This window comes from Pelophylax lessonae, assembly GCF_965119305.1.
Source record: "Pelophylax lessonae genome assembly, chromosome: 4".
NCBI classification, from domain to species: domain Eukaryota; kingdom Metazoa; phylum Chordata; class Amphibia; order Anura; family Ranidae; genus Pelophylax; species Pelophylax lessonae.
Window position 1 is genome coordinate 454,815,874 of NC_138771.1, and position 13,037 is coordinate 454,828,910.

General features: G+C 44.7%; 1 protein-coding gene across 1 annotated transcript in view; it reads left to right on the plus strand.

Moving 5' to 3' along the window:
* The first annotated feature begins 3,178 nt into the window (after positions 1 to 3,178).
* GPX3 (glutathione peroxidase 3) overlaps positions 3,179 to 13,037 on the plus strand; it is a 65,361-nt gene continuing 55,502 nt past the window's right edge. Inside the window, exon 1 of the mRNA XM_082254772.1 lies at positions 3,179 to 3,389. Within this exon, the coding sequence (XP_082110898.1) occupies positions 3,305 to 3,389 (85 nt within the window). The 5' untranslated portion in view covers positions 3,179 to 3,304. The remainder of the gene's footprint in view (positions 3,390 to 13,037) is intronic.

The following is a 13,037-nucleotide window of genomic DNA, read 5'->3' on the forward strand; positions in this document are numbered from 1 at the left end:
GCTTACTGTAATACCCTCTGCTCTCTTCCTCATATACTGCCTACTGTAATACCCTCTGCTCTCCTCCTCATATACTGCCCACTGTAATACCCTCTGCTCTCCTCCTCATATACTGCCTACTGTAATACCCTCTGCTCTCCTCCTCATATACTGCTCACTGTAATACCCTCTGCTCTCCTCCTCATATTCTGCCCACTGTAATACCCTCTGCTCTTCTCCTCTTATACTGCCCACTGTAATACCCTCTGCTCTTCTCCTCTTATACTGCCCACTGTAATACCCTTTGCTCTCCTCCTCATATTCTGCTCACCGTCATACCCTCTGCCCTCCTCTCCCATACATAATGCCCACTGCTATTCCTTCTGCTCTCATCTCTCACACATGCTGCCCACTGTCATACACTCTGCTCTCCCCTCCCACACATACTACCCACTGTAATACCCTCTGCTCTCCTTTCCTACATATACTGCCCACTGGCATACCCTCTTCTCTCCTCTCCCACACATACTGCCCACTGGCATACCCTCTTCTCTCCTCTCCCACACATACTGCCCACTATCATACCCTCTTCTCTCCTTTCCCACATACACTGCCCACTGTCATACCCTTTGCAGAAGGTACAGCAGGTATATGCAGCAGGTACAGCAGGCACATATCAGGAATTTATTGTGTTGGGGTAACAAACGGTTTAAGTTCACTTTTTTTTTTTTTTCTAAATTTCAGCTTTACTGTGTACAAATATACCATTAATGTACCTCTGTTTTAGAATAGACAAATCTTTCTTTATATTCTAGGACAGCCCTTACCTCCAGAGTCTCCTATAGAAAACTCTGTCATCACTTCCTTGTATCTGTCTTGGTATTTGGGACGGGGAAAGTGTTAGGGTCCTTTCACACGTTCTTTCCGCCCGGCGGACTCCGTTTTGCTCAGTGGGGATCAATCCGCTGATCCCCGCTGAGCAGGTGGATGACAGCTCCGTCTCCGCTTACTTTGCAGAGACGGACCTGTCAGATGCCCACTCTCCTCTATAGGAGATCGGAGGAAAACAGACCACCTGTCTGTTTTCATCTCATCCTATCTGATCCGATCCTCCAGACGGATAGAAAATAGGGTTTCCATCCATCTGGATTTTATGGACAGGATCGGATCGGATAACAGCGGGTGTCAGCAGAGATGTCACTGCTGACATCCGCTGCTCCATAGAGGTACATGGAGTATCCGATCAGGTCTTCCTGGAAAAAAGTGACAGGCGGACCTGATTGGAAAGCTATTGAAGGAAGCCTTTGAAGGAAATACTTCAGCAGCTGACCTCATTAACACACACCCTGCACCTTCCCTCCCTCTCCAGGAGATTGCTTCCACCCACCTTTGTACTCACATGATGTCTGTGAGCACAATTCTCACTAAATACACAGCCAGTGTCTTCCTTTACTGATTGATCATTTTGTACCTTACCTTCTTGCATAGATTGTTCATTTGGCAGGGTGTGCAGGAGCTGAGCAATCTCATAGCAGCTTATCAGGAGCGGAGCTGTAGTACTGAAACAGAAGTACAATCTCATTTAGATCTATCTTCATTTATGTAGTGCAAGAAATTGTACAATTGGATTGTATAGTGTATGGCCACCTTTAGACACCTAAAATGAACTAGTTTTACTTTTAGTGCCATTAATTGATAACGGCACCCCAAACCCTGAAGCAAATACACATTCTGTTGAGTGCAAAAGTGCGGGACAAACACGTGGTAAAAACATGCACACTGCAACATGGAAAAATTCCCCATGAGCTACTATGCTACATTCAACGGGCTGCCGTATGAGTGAAGGACATGTGACTCAAAAACTGCACCAAAAACACTTAGTGGAGGGGGGTGGGGGGTAGGCATCTCCAAGGCATTTTTGATGTAATGTGCTTTACTGTATTGGTGCAATGCAGGAATATTTTAAATGGCACCCCAAAGGCACCTTGCTAATGGACATTCAGCTCCCATTCATTTCAGAGGGGCGTCTTTTTTTTTTAACTCTCCTCAAACATGCTCCAAAAATGCTGCAAGCAGGTTTTTTTTTTTTTACCACAATGGAAGCGCACCACTCCAATGTGAACACATTCATTGATTTTAAAGGGAAGCATTTTTCTTGAGCTTTTCAGGCACTTTTTTTTTTATCTCAAAAGGGCTTCAAAAACTCCTCAGTGTGAAAGGGCCCTTAGGGGAAGTGGTTGGGGGGGAGTCTCAACCACGTGTTTATCATCCCAGACCTGCATACAAAAACAAAAATGTCTAGAACCTGTGAAGATGCTGTTTCTTTCAAATAATTACTAAAGTCTCATTTTTTTTTCATTTAAAAATAACAAACAAGTCATATTTACCTCCTCTGTGCAGTTGGTTTTGCACAGAGCCGCCCCGATCCTCCTCTTCTCAGGTCTCTCTTCTGTGATCCTGGCCCCTCCGCACTGTTGAGTGCCCCCACAGCAAGCAGCTTGCTATGGGGGCACCCGAGCCGAGCCGCTGCTCTTTGTGTCCATTCAGACATGGAGCCGCAACCCAGCCCCACCCCCTCTCTCTCCTCATTCGCTTGCTGACTTTGATTGACAGCAGTGGGAGCCAATGGCGCTCTGGCAATCAGGAGGGAGAGTCCCGGTCAGCTGAGTCTCTTGTGCTCATTGCTGGATCGAGAGGGAGCTCAGGTAAGTATAGGGGGGCTGCTGCACACAGAAGATTGCATAGAATGCATTAAGATAAAAAAAAAAAAACACACACTTTAAATTCGGAAACTGTTTCCTATGTAAATCACAACCAACACCAGGTAGCTTGTTTTGCTTGCGCCCTAAATTGTGTGTCTGTATGACTGTGGTATGGGCATTAGAGCGTAAGCTCCTTTGAAGATAAATGACTGATGTAGCGAGTCTTTTGGAATTGGTCTTCGCTGTATAAATAAAAGAAGACAACCTCCTTCAGCTGCCTGTCTGGCTCTGGCTGTGTTGTTCTTTGCCTTCCCCACATCTGCTGTCTAGCTTGCAGTGTGAGTAGACCCGTCATAGAAATAAAGCACAGCCCACATCATGTCTGAACACACATCACAGATGGCTTTGTTTGGAAAGTTGAAGTGGAATCTCTATGACATCCCAGCTATCCAGCTTTTCCTTATCTTCCCTTTCCTGGTTTCCCATTGGCTGGCAGTGGCTCTGCCTTGAGCATGTTATTATGTGATCCCTGGAATGTGTCAGTATTACTGAGGTGGAGGGAGATAGGCAGCACTTGCTCACATCTCTGCTGTCTACTGCTGGGGCTGCATCATTAGCCCAGGATGGGGGCCACATCCACCTTGTCCTGGCTGCTGCCCTGTCTCCTGGCTGTCCTGGCGCAGAAAGAAAACGAACAGAAGTCGGTAAGTAAGCAATTCATATAATACCATGACTGTTTATTATTGATGCTTGCTTTGTTTGGTTTTTATGCTATTCCTGCATTACATCTTCATTCATATTTTTTTTTCTTCTACTATTCATGTTTTTTTTTTTTGTGCTATCTTATTTATTGTTGATCATTATTAAACAGAACATTGGACTTATATAGTAAAAGCAGCATCACATTTTTAGTAAACCTGATCACTAAATACATATGCAGTCCTAAAACATGCTATTGTCATTTTCAATATTTAAGTGTCTCTGTTGCAGAAATTAAACTTTTAGTGCAGGTTCACACTAGTGCGATGCCAGACATTGCATGTGATTCGCACCGCATTGCTGTGCAGATCACCTGCGATGCGATTTCAGCCATACAAACTGTATGGCTGAAATTGCATCGCATTCGCACCAAAATGGTGCAGGACCCTTTTTTTGGTTCGCACTGGAATCGGTAAACACCCATGCGATCCAATTCCTGCACCATTTCACAGTTTGCATTGCGTTCTGTGAACCAATCTGGGGGTGTAATTAACTTTACATTGACACCCCAGCAATTCACATATCTCAATGTAAACCAGTGTGCGATTCTGGTGCAATGCGGGAACCGGCACTGAATCACAGGGTTTCTGCATTGCTCCAGTGTGAACCAGGACTAAAGCTGGATACACACTATACAACTGTTGTTGGTAGATTGCCTTTAGATTTAAGCCCCGTACACACGTAGCGATCGTCGGCCGAACGATCGGCTGTCTTTTGTCCAGGGCTGTCCTGTCGGCTGAAAACTGCAAAAGACTGCACATGAATTTTGTCGGCCAACAACAGCCGACTGCAGAAGTGATGTCATGTGATGGTTAACTTTCCGTGTGTTTTTTTCTTTTCTGAGCATGCCCAGTCTTGCTAATCGGCGGTTTGTCGGCCGAATTCTGTACTGACTGGCGAACAATCGGCCGTTCTAGTGTTGGCCAACAAAAATTTTAATGCCTGCACAACAGATTCTGATCGGCCGAAAATGCGCTGTCGGCTGTCGGAAGCATCATACTAACAAGCCTACAATCGGCCGATCGGTCGTTGGCCGAATATTTATGGCCGACAATTGGTACGTGTGTACGGGGCTTTACCTTCAACTATGTTGTGCAAGTGCCTGCCTGATTGCATACAAATTGAAAGTGTTTAAGTCCTATTATATGATTTTGGTAAGTCTGAAGGAAAAAATCTAAAGAAAATTGAATAGTGTGTATCCAGCTTAAGACTCTGTTCACATCTTGGCATCCCGGATCACGGGAGGAATCGCTGCGATTCTGCCAGCGATCCCAAATCATGGCAAATCACGGGATACCAGTGAGATTCCCGTCACGTCCAATGGCACCCTGATCATGGTGCAATTTTGCTGTGATCGTCACCAATTGAATGATGGTAAAATTGTGCAAACAGAATCGTGGGATGCCTGTCGCCCAAAAGAACTTCTTTTGGGCGACAGGCGTCCTGCGATTTTGTTTGGCCGACTTTACTGCGATTCATCAAAATTGCATCACGATCGGGGTGCCATTGGAAGTGAGGGGGATCGCTCGGGCATCCTGCGATTTGCCATGATTTGGGATCGCGGGCAGAATCATCAGCAATGAGGGACGCCAAGCTGTGAATGGAGCCTTAGGGCTGGTTCACACCAGTTGTGGTGGGACTGCCTTGGGCAGCTATTCCAGTGCAGTCACACTGCATTCCTTGTCTCCTTGTTCAGTACTTTTTTTCAGCACAGTGCAAGGCAATTTACTGCCTCACACCACGCAGCCAGCAATTGAACTCTATGAGATGTTTTTGTGACATCTGAATAAAGTTTGTTAAAAAAAAAAAAAAATGGGAACAGTGCTATCCGCCGAGCTTAGTGCTTTATCAGTGCGCTGAGCTCAGTAGGATCACACTACTATGGGCCATATTCACTATCAGAAAATCATACGAAAAATACCGCTTTCAAAGGGATCGTACGATAATCTCATCATAAGTACCCAGCTTTTGAGAGCCGATCATGACAATTCATGCTAAATTTATTTGATGGGACAAGCAGGAAATGTTTTCCCGTACGATACCAGATCGTTCGATTTTCATTCAATCAGTACAGTTGTCATTCGAAAATGCAATATAAATACACTACAAGACATTACATCACTTCCAAATTTTTATTCTGTCATACGACAATTTTCGTCACTTTATTACCTTCATTTTCGATATGAGACTAGCATGCAAAAAAAAAAAATGGATGATCTCATTATGTGTACTGGGCATAAGGGCTTCTTTCCACACTGGATAAACGGCGGTCAATGCTAGGGCACATAGAAACAAATTGTTTTCTATGTACCCCATACGCACTGCAATGCCGCCCCAAGGTGTGGTGCATTGAGCTGCAGTAAAATGCATGACGTGCTCTGTGGTAAAATGCAGCATAGGTAAGCACAGCATGTCACTTAGGGTTGCTACCTCATCCCTTTAAACCAGGACACATATAAATTACACAGGTTCTGAGACTGATATAATGCACATAAGGCATTAACCACTTGCCGACTGCCTAACGCCGATCTACGTCGGCAGTCAGCCCCTCACAGGCAAAGTGACGTAGGGCTACGTCACTAGCTTGTGAGGGTCTAGGGAGCGAGCGCGCGCCCCCGGAGGCGCGCTCCCGCTCCCGCGTGGTCACGGACCCCCCCGCGCGTGTGACCGGCGGACCCGATGTCCGCCGGTCACTCGGCGATCGGCGGGGGAGAGGGAGAATGTCAGGCAGCTTGTGTAAACAAGCCACCTGTCATTCTCCTTGCTGTTAAGACACTGATCTCTCGGATCTAGTATGTAGATCCGTTGATCAGTGTCCATACAGCTCAAGCCCCAGCCAATCACAGTAGAAAGCACGCCCCTAGGGATACACACAGCCCCTCCCTCCCAAATAAAGTTAACCCCTTCACTACCAGTGTATTTTTACAGTAACAGTGCATATATATAGCACTGATTACTGTAGAAATGTCACTGGTAACCCCAAAAGTGTCAAAAATGTCAGTCAAGGGTCCGATCTGTCCGCCCCAATGTCGCAGTACCGCAAAAAAAATCGCAGATCGCCGCCATTACACGTTAAAAAAAAAAACAACAAAAATGACAGAAATCTTTCCCTTTGTTAGTAAACGCGATAACTTATGCGCAAACCAATCAAAATACGCTTTTTGCGATTTTTTTTACCAAACATACGTAGCATAAAACAAATTGGCCGAAAAAGTAAAAAAATTTTAACTTTTAAATTTTTTTTTTGGGGAATTTCATATAAAAAAATGTGAAAAATATTGCTATTTTTGCAAAATTGACGCTTTTTTTTGTTTATAGCGCGTGATCAAAAAATCGCACAGGTGATCAAATACCACCAAAAGAAAGCTCTGTTTGTGGGAAAAAAAGGACGCCAAATTCGTTTAGGTACAGCGTCGCACGACCGCGCAATTGTCCGTTAAAGTCACGCAGTGCCGAATCGCAAAATACCCCCTGGTCGGAATGGGGGTAAAATCTTCCGGGGCTTAAGTGGTTAAGTGAGTTTAATTACCACCTTAATCAGCCATAGAACCTGTGTTATTAACCACTTCAGCCCCTTTAATGACCAGGCCTTTTTTTGCGATTTGGAACTGCGTTGCTTTAACTGGCAATTGCACGGTCGTGCGATGCTGTACCCAAATATAATTGATGTCCTTTTTTTTCTCACAAATAGAGCTTTCTTATGGCGGTATTTGATCACTTTTGCGGTTTCTCATTTTTGCACTATAAAACAAAAAAAGATCGTCAATTTTGAAAAAACACCATTACTTTCTACTTTGTGCTATAAAACATTCCCAATAAAAAAAATTTAAAAATCACATTTTTTTTATCAGTTTAAGCCAATTTGTATTCTGCTACATATTTTTGGTAAAAAAAAAATCCCAAAAAGCGTATAAAAATTGGTTTGCGCAAAAGTTATAGCGTTTACAAACTAGATTTATGGACTTTTTATTTTCTTAGTTTTTTTTCAGCGATTTATTTATTTATTTATTTTTTCGGGACTGCGACATTGTAGCAGACAAATCTGACTCTAAAGGCCCGTACACACATACCGATTGTCGGCCGTAAAGATTCGGCCGACGACCGATCGTCCGATTGTAGGCTTGTTAGTATGATGCTTCTGACAGCCGACAGCGCACTTTCGGCCGAAAAGAATCTGTCGTGCAGGCATTAAAATTTTTGTTGGCCAACACCAGAACGGCCGATTGTTCGCCAGTCAGTACAGATTTCGGCCGACAGACAGCAGATTAGCAAGACTGGGCATGCTCAGAAAAGAAAAAAGACAAGGAAAGTTAACCATCACATGACATCACTTCTGCAGTCGGCTGTTGTTGGCCGACAAAATTTGTGTGCAGTCTTTTGCAGTTTTCAACAGACACGACAGCCCTGGACAAAAGACGGCCGATCGGTCGGCCGACGATCGGTACGTGTGTACGGGGCTTTAGTGACACTTTTTGGGGACCAATGACATTAATACAGTAATCAGTGCTAAATAATATTCACTGTTATTGTATAAATGACACTGGCAGGGAAGGGGTTAACACTGGGGGGTGATCAAGGGGTTAAATGTGTTCCCTACATGTGCTTTCTAACTGTGTGGGGGATGGATTGAACAGAGGGAGAGAGAGATCGGTGATTCAGCTTAGCTGAATCACATGATCTTTCCCTGCCTCTCTGACAGGACAGCCGTCTTACATTGTTTACATTCCAGATGGCTCTCCTGTCAGTTTCCCCGAAGATTGCGGGAGGCTGGCGGCGATTGAGCCTGCTCCTCCTGTGGCTTGTGTCTAATCACAGCGGTATGTGTGCGCCGCCAAAACCGCATGCACATAATCACGTAGATCTAAGTGATTATGGTGGAGCCAAGCCGCAGTAAATCTGTGTGGGGTGGTCGAAAAGTGGTTAATGTGTGTCCTGGTGTAAAGGGATGAGGTGGCAACCCTAATATCACTGCGCTGCAGCACAACTCACTGTGCTACTGTGCAGAGACACAAAAAGAGTGTTACTTTTTGCACTTTAACCACTTACCGCCCGCCCGCCGTCATATGACGGCGGGACGGTGCGGCTATTATCCTGGGCGGACGTCATATGACGTGACCCAGTAAATGCACGGCAGGCGCGCGATCGCGGGCGCGCCGCCGTGCACTGCCGGTGTCGGCGTGTCCCCGGGACACAGCCGGTCACCGGCAGGGGGGAAACAGCCAATAGGCATGGCTGTTTCCCACGTGATCGGCTGTGTTCCAATGACACAGCCGATCACAATGGAGGCGCCCGGGAGATGACCGCGCATGCGCGATCGGGAGCGCGCAGCGCGGTCATGTCGGTGGCACTGTGTTCCGTAGGAACACAGCTGTCACCGGCGGTAGTAAACAGTCACTGACAGTGACTGTTTACTATGTGATCGGCTGTGAATCCATTCACAGCCGATCACAAAATGTAAACAAAGAGCAGTAACTCAGTGTTACTAGCTCTTCTCCCCTCACACAGTTTCCAGTATGAGGGGAGAAGAGCTAGAAACAGTGAGTTACTGCTCTGTACCCCTGTAAAAAGTAAAAAGCACACAAATAAAGGTCCCCCACACACAGTCCTCAGCCCCCCCCAATGTCCCCTGTCACCCAACAGTCACCTCATCAGTGCCCAGAAATTGACACCCATAAGGCTACGTTCACATGTGAGAGTAGCGATCACGGGCAGAATAACCGCGATTCTGCCCGCGATCCGGAAATCATTGCAAATCGCGGGACGCCTGTGCGTTGCCCGTGATTTGCAATAGCACCCCAAACGCTGTGCGATGTTGCCGCCATTTCCGCCTGCCGAATCGCGGTAACATCGCGCAAACATCGCATGATGCCCAAAAAAGGTACAAGAGTTTCTTTGGGGCGTCATGCGTTGTTTGCGTGATGTTACCTCGATTCGGCAGGCGGAAATCGTTGCAACATCGCACAGCGTTTGGGGTGCTATTGCAAATCACGGGCAACGCACAGGCGTCCCGCGATTTGCAATGATTTCTGGATCACGGGCAGAATCGCAGTGATTCTGCCCGTGATCGCTACGCTCACATGTGAATGTAGCCTAAAATTCACCGGTCACCAGAGACTGCCATCAGTACCGCCGTGCACCATCGCCCGTCACCTGTCACCCATCAGTGACCATCGCCCGTCACCTGTCACCCCATCAATCACCGTCACCTGTCACCCCATCAAACATCGTCACCTGTCACCCCATCAGTCACCGTCATCTGTCACCCTATCAATCATCGTCATTTGACACCCCATCAGTGATCGTCACTTGTCACCCCATCAATCATCGTCACATGTCACCCCGTCAGTGATTGTCATTTGTCACCCCATCAATCATCGTCACTTGTCACCTCATAAATCATCGTCGCCTGTCACCTCATCAATCATCATCACCTGTCACCCCATCAGTCATCGTCACCTGTCACCCCATCAGTCATCGTCACCTGTCACCCCATCAGTCATCGTCACCTGTCACCCCATCAGTCATTGTCACCTGTCACCCCATCAGTCATCGTCACCTGTCACCCCATCAGTCATCGTCACCTGTTTGTCATATACATGCAATCACTTACTGACCGCCTAACGACTATATGCGTCGGCCATTAAAAGCTAAATACTGGAGTTATGGCAGCAGATAGCCCCCATAACCCCGGTATTTCTTGAAACGGCGGGCGGTCGGCTTTCAGATAAGAGTGGTCCCAGTGGCGGATTCGCCGCGGAATTACCCTTACGGTGCAGGGGAAGAGGTGCCCCCCCCCCCTCCTGCCGCGTCCCAGACGTTTTCCCAGCTTACCGGACCCGCCAGCAGCGGGGAAAACTATCCGGTCCCGGATCCTCAGAGACAGGAAGTCGAGTGAGGGCAAGATGGCCCTCACTCAACTCTATGGTCTTGGAGGACCGGAGCTACGTCAAAAGACGTTGCCTAGCAACCGGTTTAAAGGGCCGCTTTTTTTTTTGCTTTTTTTTTTTTTCCTCTTTCAACAATTTTTTTTTTTTTTTTTTTAGTGTAGTTGTGAGGTGTGAGGTCTTTTTGACCCCAGATCTCACAATAAAGAGGACCTGTCATGCCTATTTCTATTACAAGGGATGTTTACATTCCTTGTAATAGCAATAAAAATGATCAAAACATTTTTTTTTTTTAAACTGTGTAAAAATAAAAAAATAATAAATAAAATAAATAGGAAAAAAAAAAAAAAAAAAAAAATTAAAGCGCCCTGCCTCCGTTAGCTCGCGCGCAGAAGCAAACGCATACGCAAGTCCCGCCCACATATGTAAACGGTGTTCAAACCATACATGTGAGGTATCGCCGCGATCGTTAGAGCGAGAGCAATAATTTGAGCCATAGACCTCCTCTGTAACTCTAAGCTAGTAACCTGCAGAAATTTTTAAAATGTTGCCTATGGGGATTTTTAAGTACCAATGTTTGGCGCCATTCTGTGAGCATGCGCAATTTTGAAGCATGACATGTTGGGTATCTAATTACTCGGCGTAACATTATCTTTCATATTATGGAAAAAAAATGTGCTAAATTTACTGTTTTCTTATGTTTTAGTTCAAAAAAGTGAATTTTTTTTCAAAAAAATCGCATTTGGAAGACTGCTGCGCAAATATGGTGTGATAAAAAATATTGCAACGATCTCCATTTTATTCTCTAGGGTCTCTGCTAAAAAAAAATATATAATGTTTGGGGGTTCTAAGTAGTTTTCTAGCAAAAAAAAATGATTTTAGTTTGTAAACACCAAGTGTCAAAAATAGGCCCAGTCTTAAAGTGGATAAATGGACAACTTTGTGTAAAGCGCTACTTGGATGTTAGGCCTATGTATGTGGCCAGGCTGTGAAAAAGTGTTACACATGTGGTATCGCCATACTCAGGAGGAATAGCAGAATGTATTTTGGGGTGCAATTTTTGCTATGTACATGCTATGTGTTAGAAATATTGCATAAATGGACAGCTTTGTGTAAAAAAAATGTGTTTTCATTTTCTTTCCACATTTTCCAAAAACTTGTGGAAAAAAATGACATATTCAAAAGACTCATTATGCCTCAAAAATTATACGTTGGGCTGTTTGCTTTCCAAAATGTGGTAATTTTATGGGGGTTTCCATTGTCCTGGTGCTCCAGGGCCTTCAAAAGTACGATAGGTTGTCAGGAAATTATATGTGAAATTTGTTCTCCTAGAATGCCGGACGGTGCTGGTTGGATGTTAGGCCTCTGTATGTGGCCAGGCTGTGAAAAAGTCTCACACATGTGGTATCTCCATACTCAGGAGGAGTAGTAGAATGTGTTTTGGGGTGTAGTTGCAAGTATACATGTGCTGTGTGAGAGAAATAACCTGTTAATACGGCAATTTGTAAAAAAAAAAAAAAAAATCTTCATTTTGCAAAGCATTGTGGGAAAAAATTACAACTTCAAAAAACTCACCATGCCCCTTATTAAATACCTTGGAATGTCTACTTTCCAAAAAGGGGTCATTTGGGGGGTATTTGTACTTTCCTGACTTTTTAGTGTCTCAAGAAATGAGATAGGCCTTCAGTACATCAGGTGTGATCAAGTGTGATCAATTTTCAATGATTCGCACCATAGCTTGTGGACTCTATAACTTTCACAAAGACCAAATAATATACACTTACTTGGGTTATTTTTACCAAAGATAAGTAGCAGTATAAATTTTGGCCAAAATTTGTGAAGAAAAATTACTAATTTGCAAAATTTTATGACAGAAACAAAGAAAAATGCGTTTTTTCACAATATTTTCAGTCTTTTTTTATTTATAGCACAAAAAATAAAAAACCCAGTATTGATCAAATACCATCAAAAGAAAGCTCTATTTGTGTGAAAAAAAGGACACAATTTTTGTATGGGTACAGTGTTGCATGACTGAGTAATTCTCAGTCAAAGTGTGAGAGCGCTGAAAGCTGAAAATCGGTCTGGGCAGGAAGGGGGTGAAAGTGCACTGTAGGCAAGTGGTTAAATATAGTTAAGAAACTGTGTGATGTGCTGAAGCACATGTCACATCGCCCCCTCACAGCGGCTCACTGCAGCCAAAAATTGGCAGCTGCCCTCACACTAAAACAAAGTGTTTAATGCATGAGAAGTGTGAAGGGGTATAGGTGTGCACAGCCTATTGTATTAGGGTATGCACCCCAAAGCGCAAACATATTTGCTTGTGTGTGCATGTGTGTATACAGTGTCAGCAGAGCAATGGACAGTGTCAGAAGGGCAGTGGACAGTGTCCAAAAGTTTTTATTTTTATTATGTTTTTACAATTTGTTTAGGAGCCCTGTAAGGGGGCTTTGGTGAAATATCAGGGCTCTAAGGCCCTGTTCACATTTGAGCGTTTTTCAGCTCGTAAAACGCTCATCTCTGAAGTCTCAAAATGCCCAACAAGGAAAATCCCATTTATTTCAGTGTCCCCTGTTCACATATAAGTGTTTTGTCGCCTGAGGTAAAACCCCTGAAGCTCAAAAAAGCACCTAAGCTTCTTTTTTTGGCAGATTACAAGCTTTTTGTTAGAAGTCAATGCCTGCCTCCAAACGCCTGAAAAACATAAAAAAAAAGG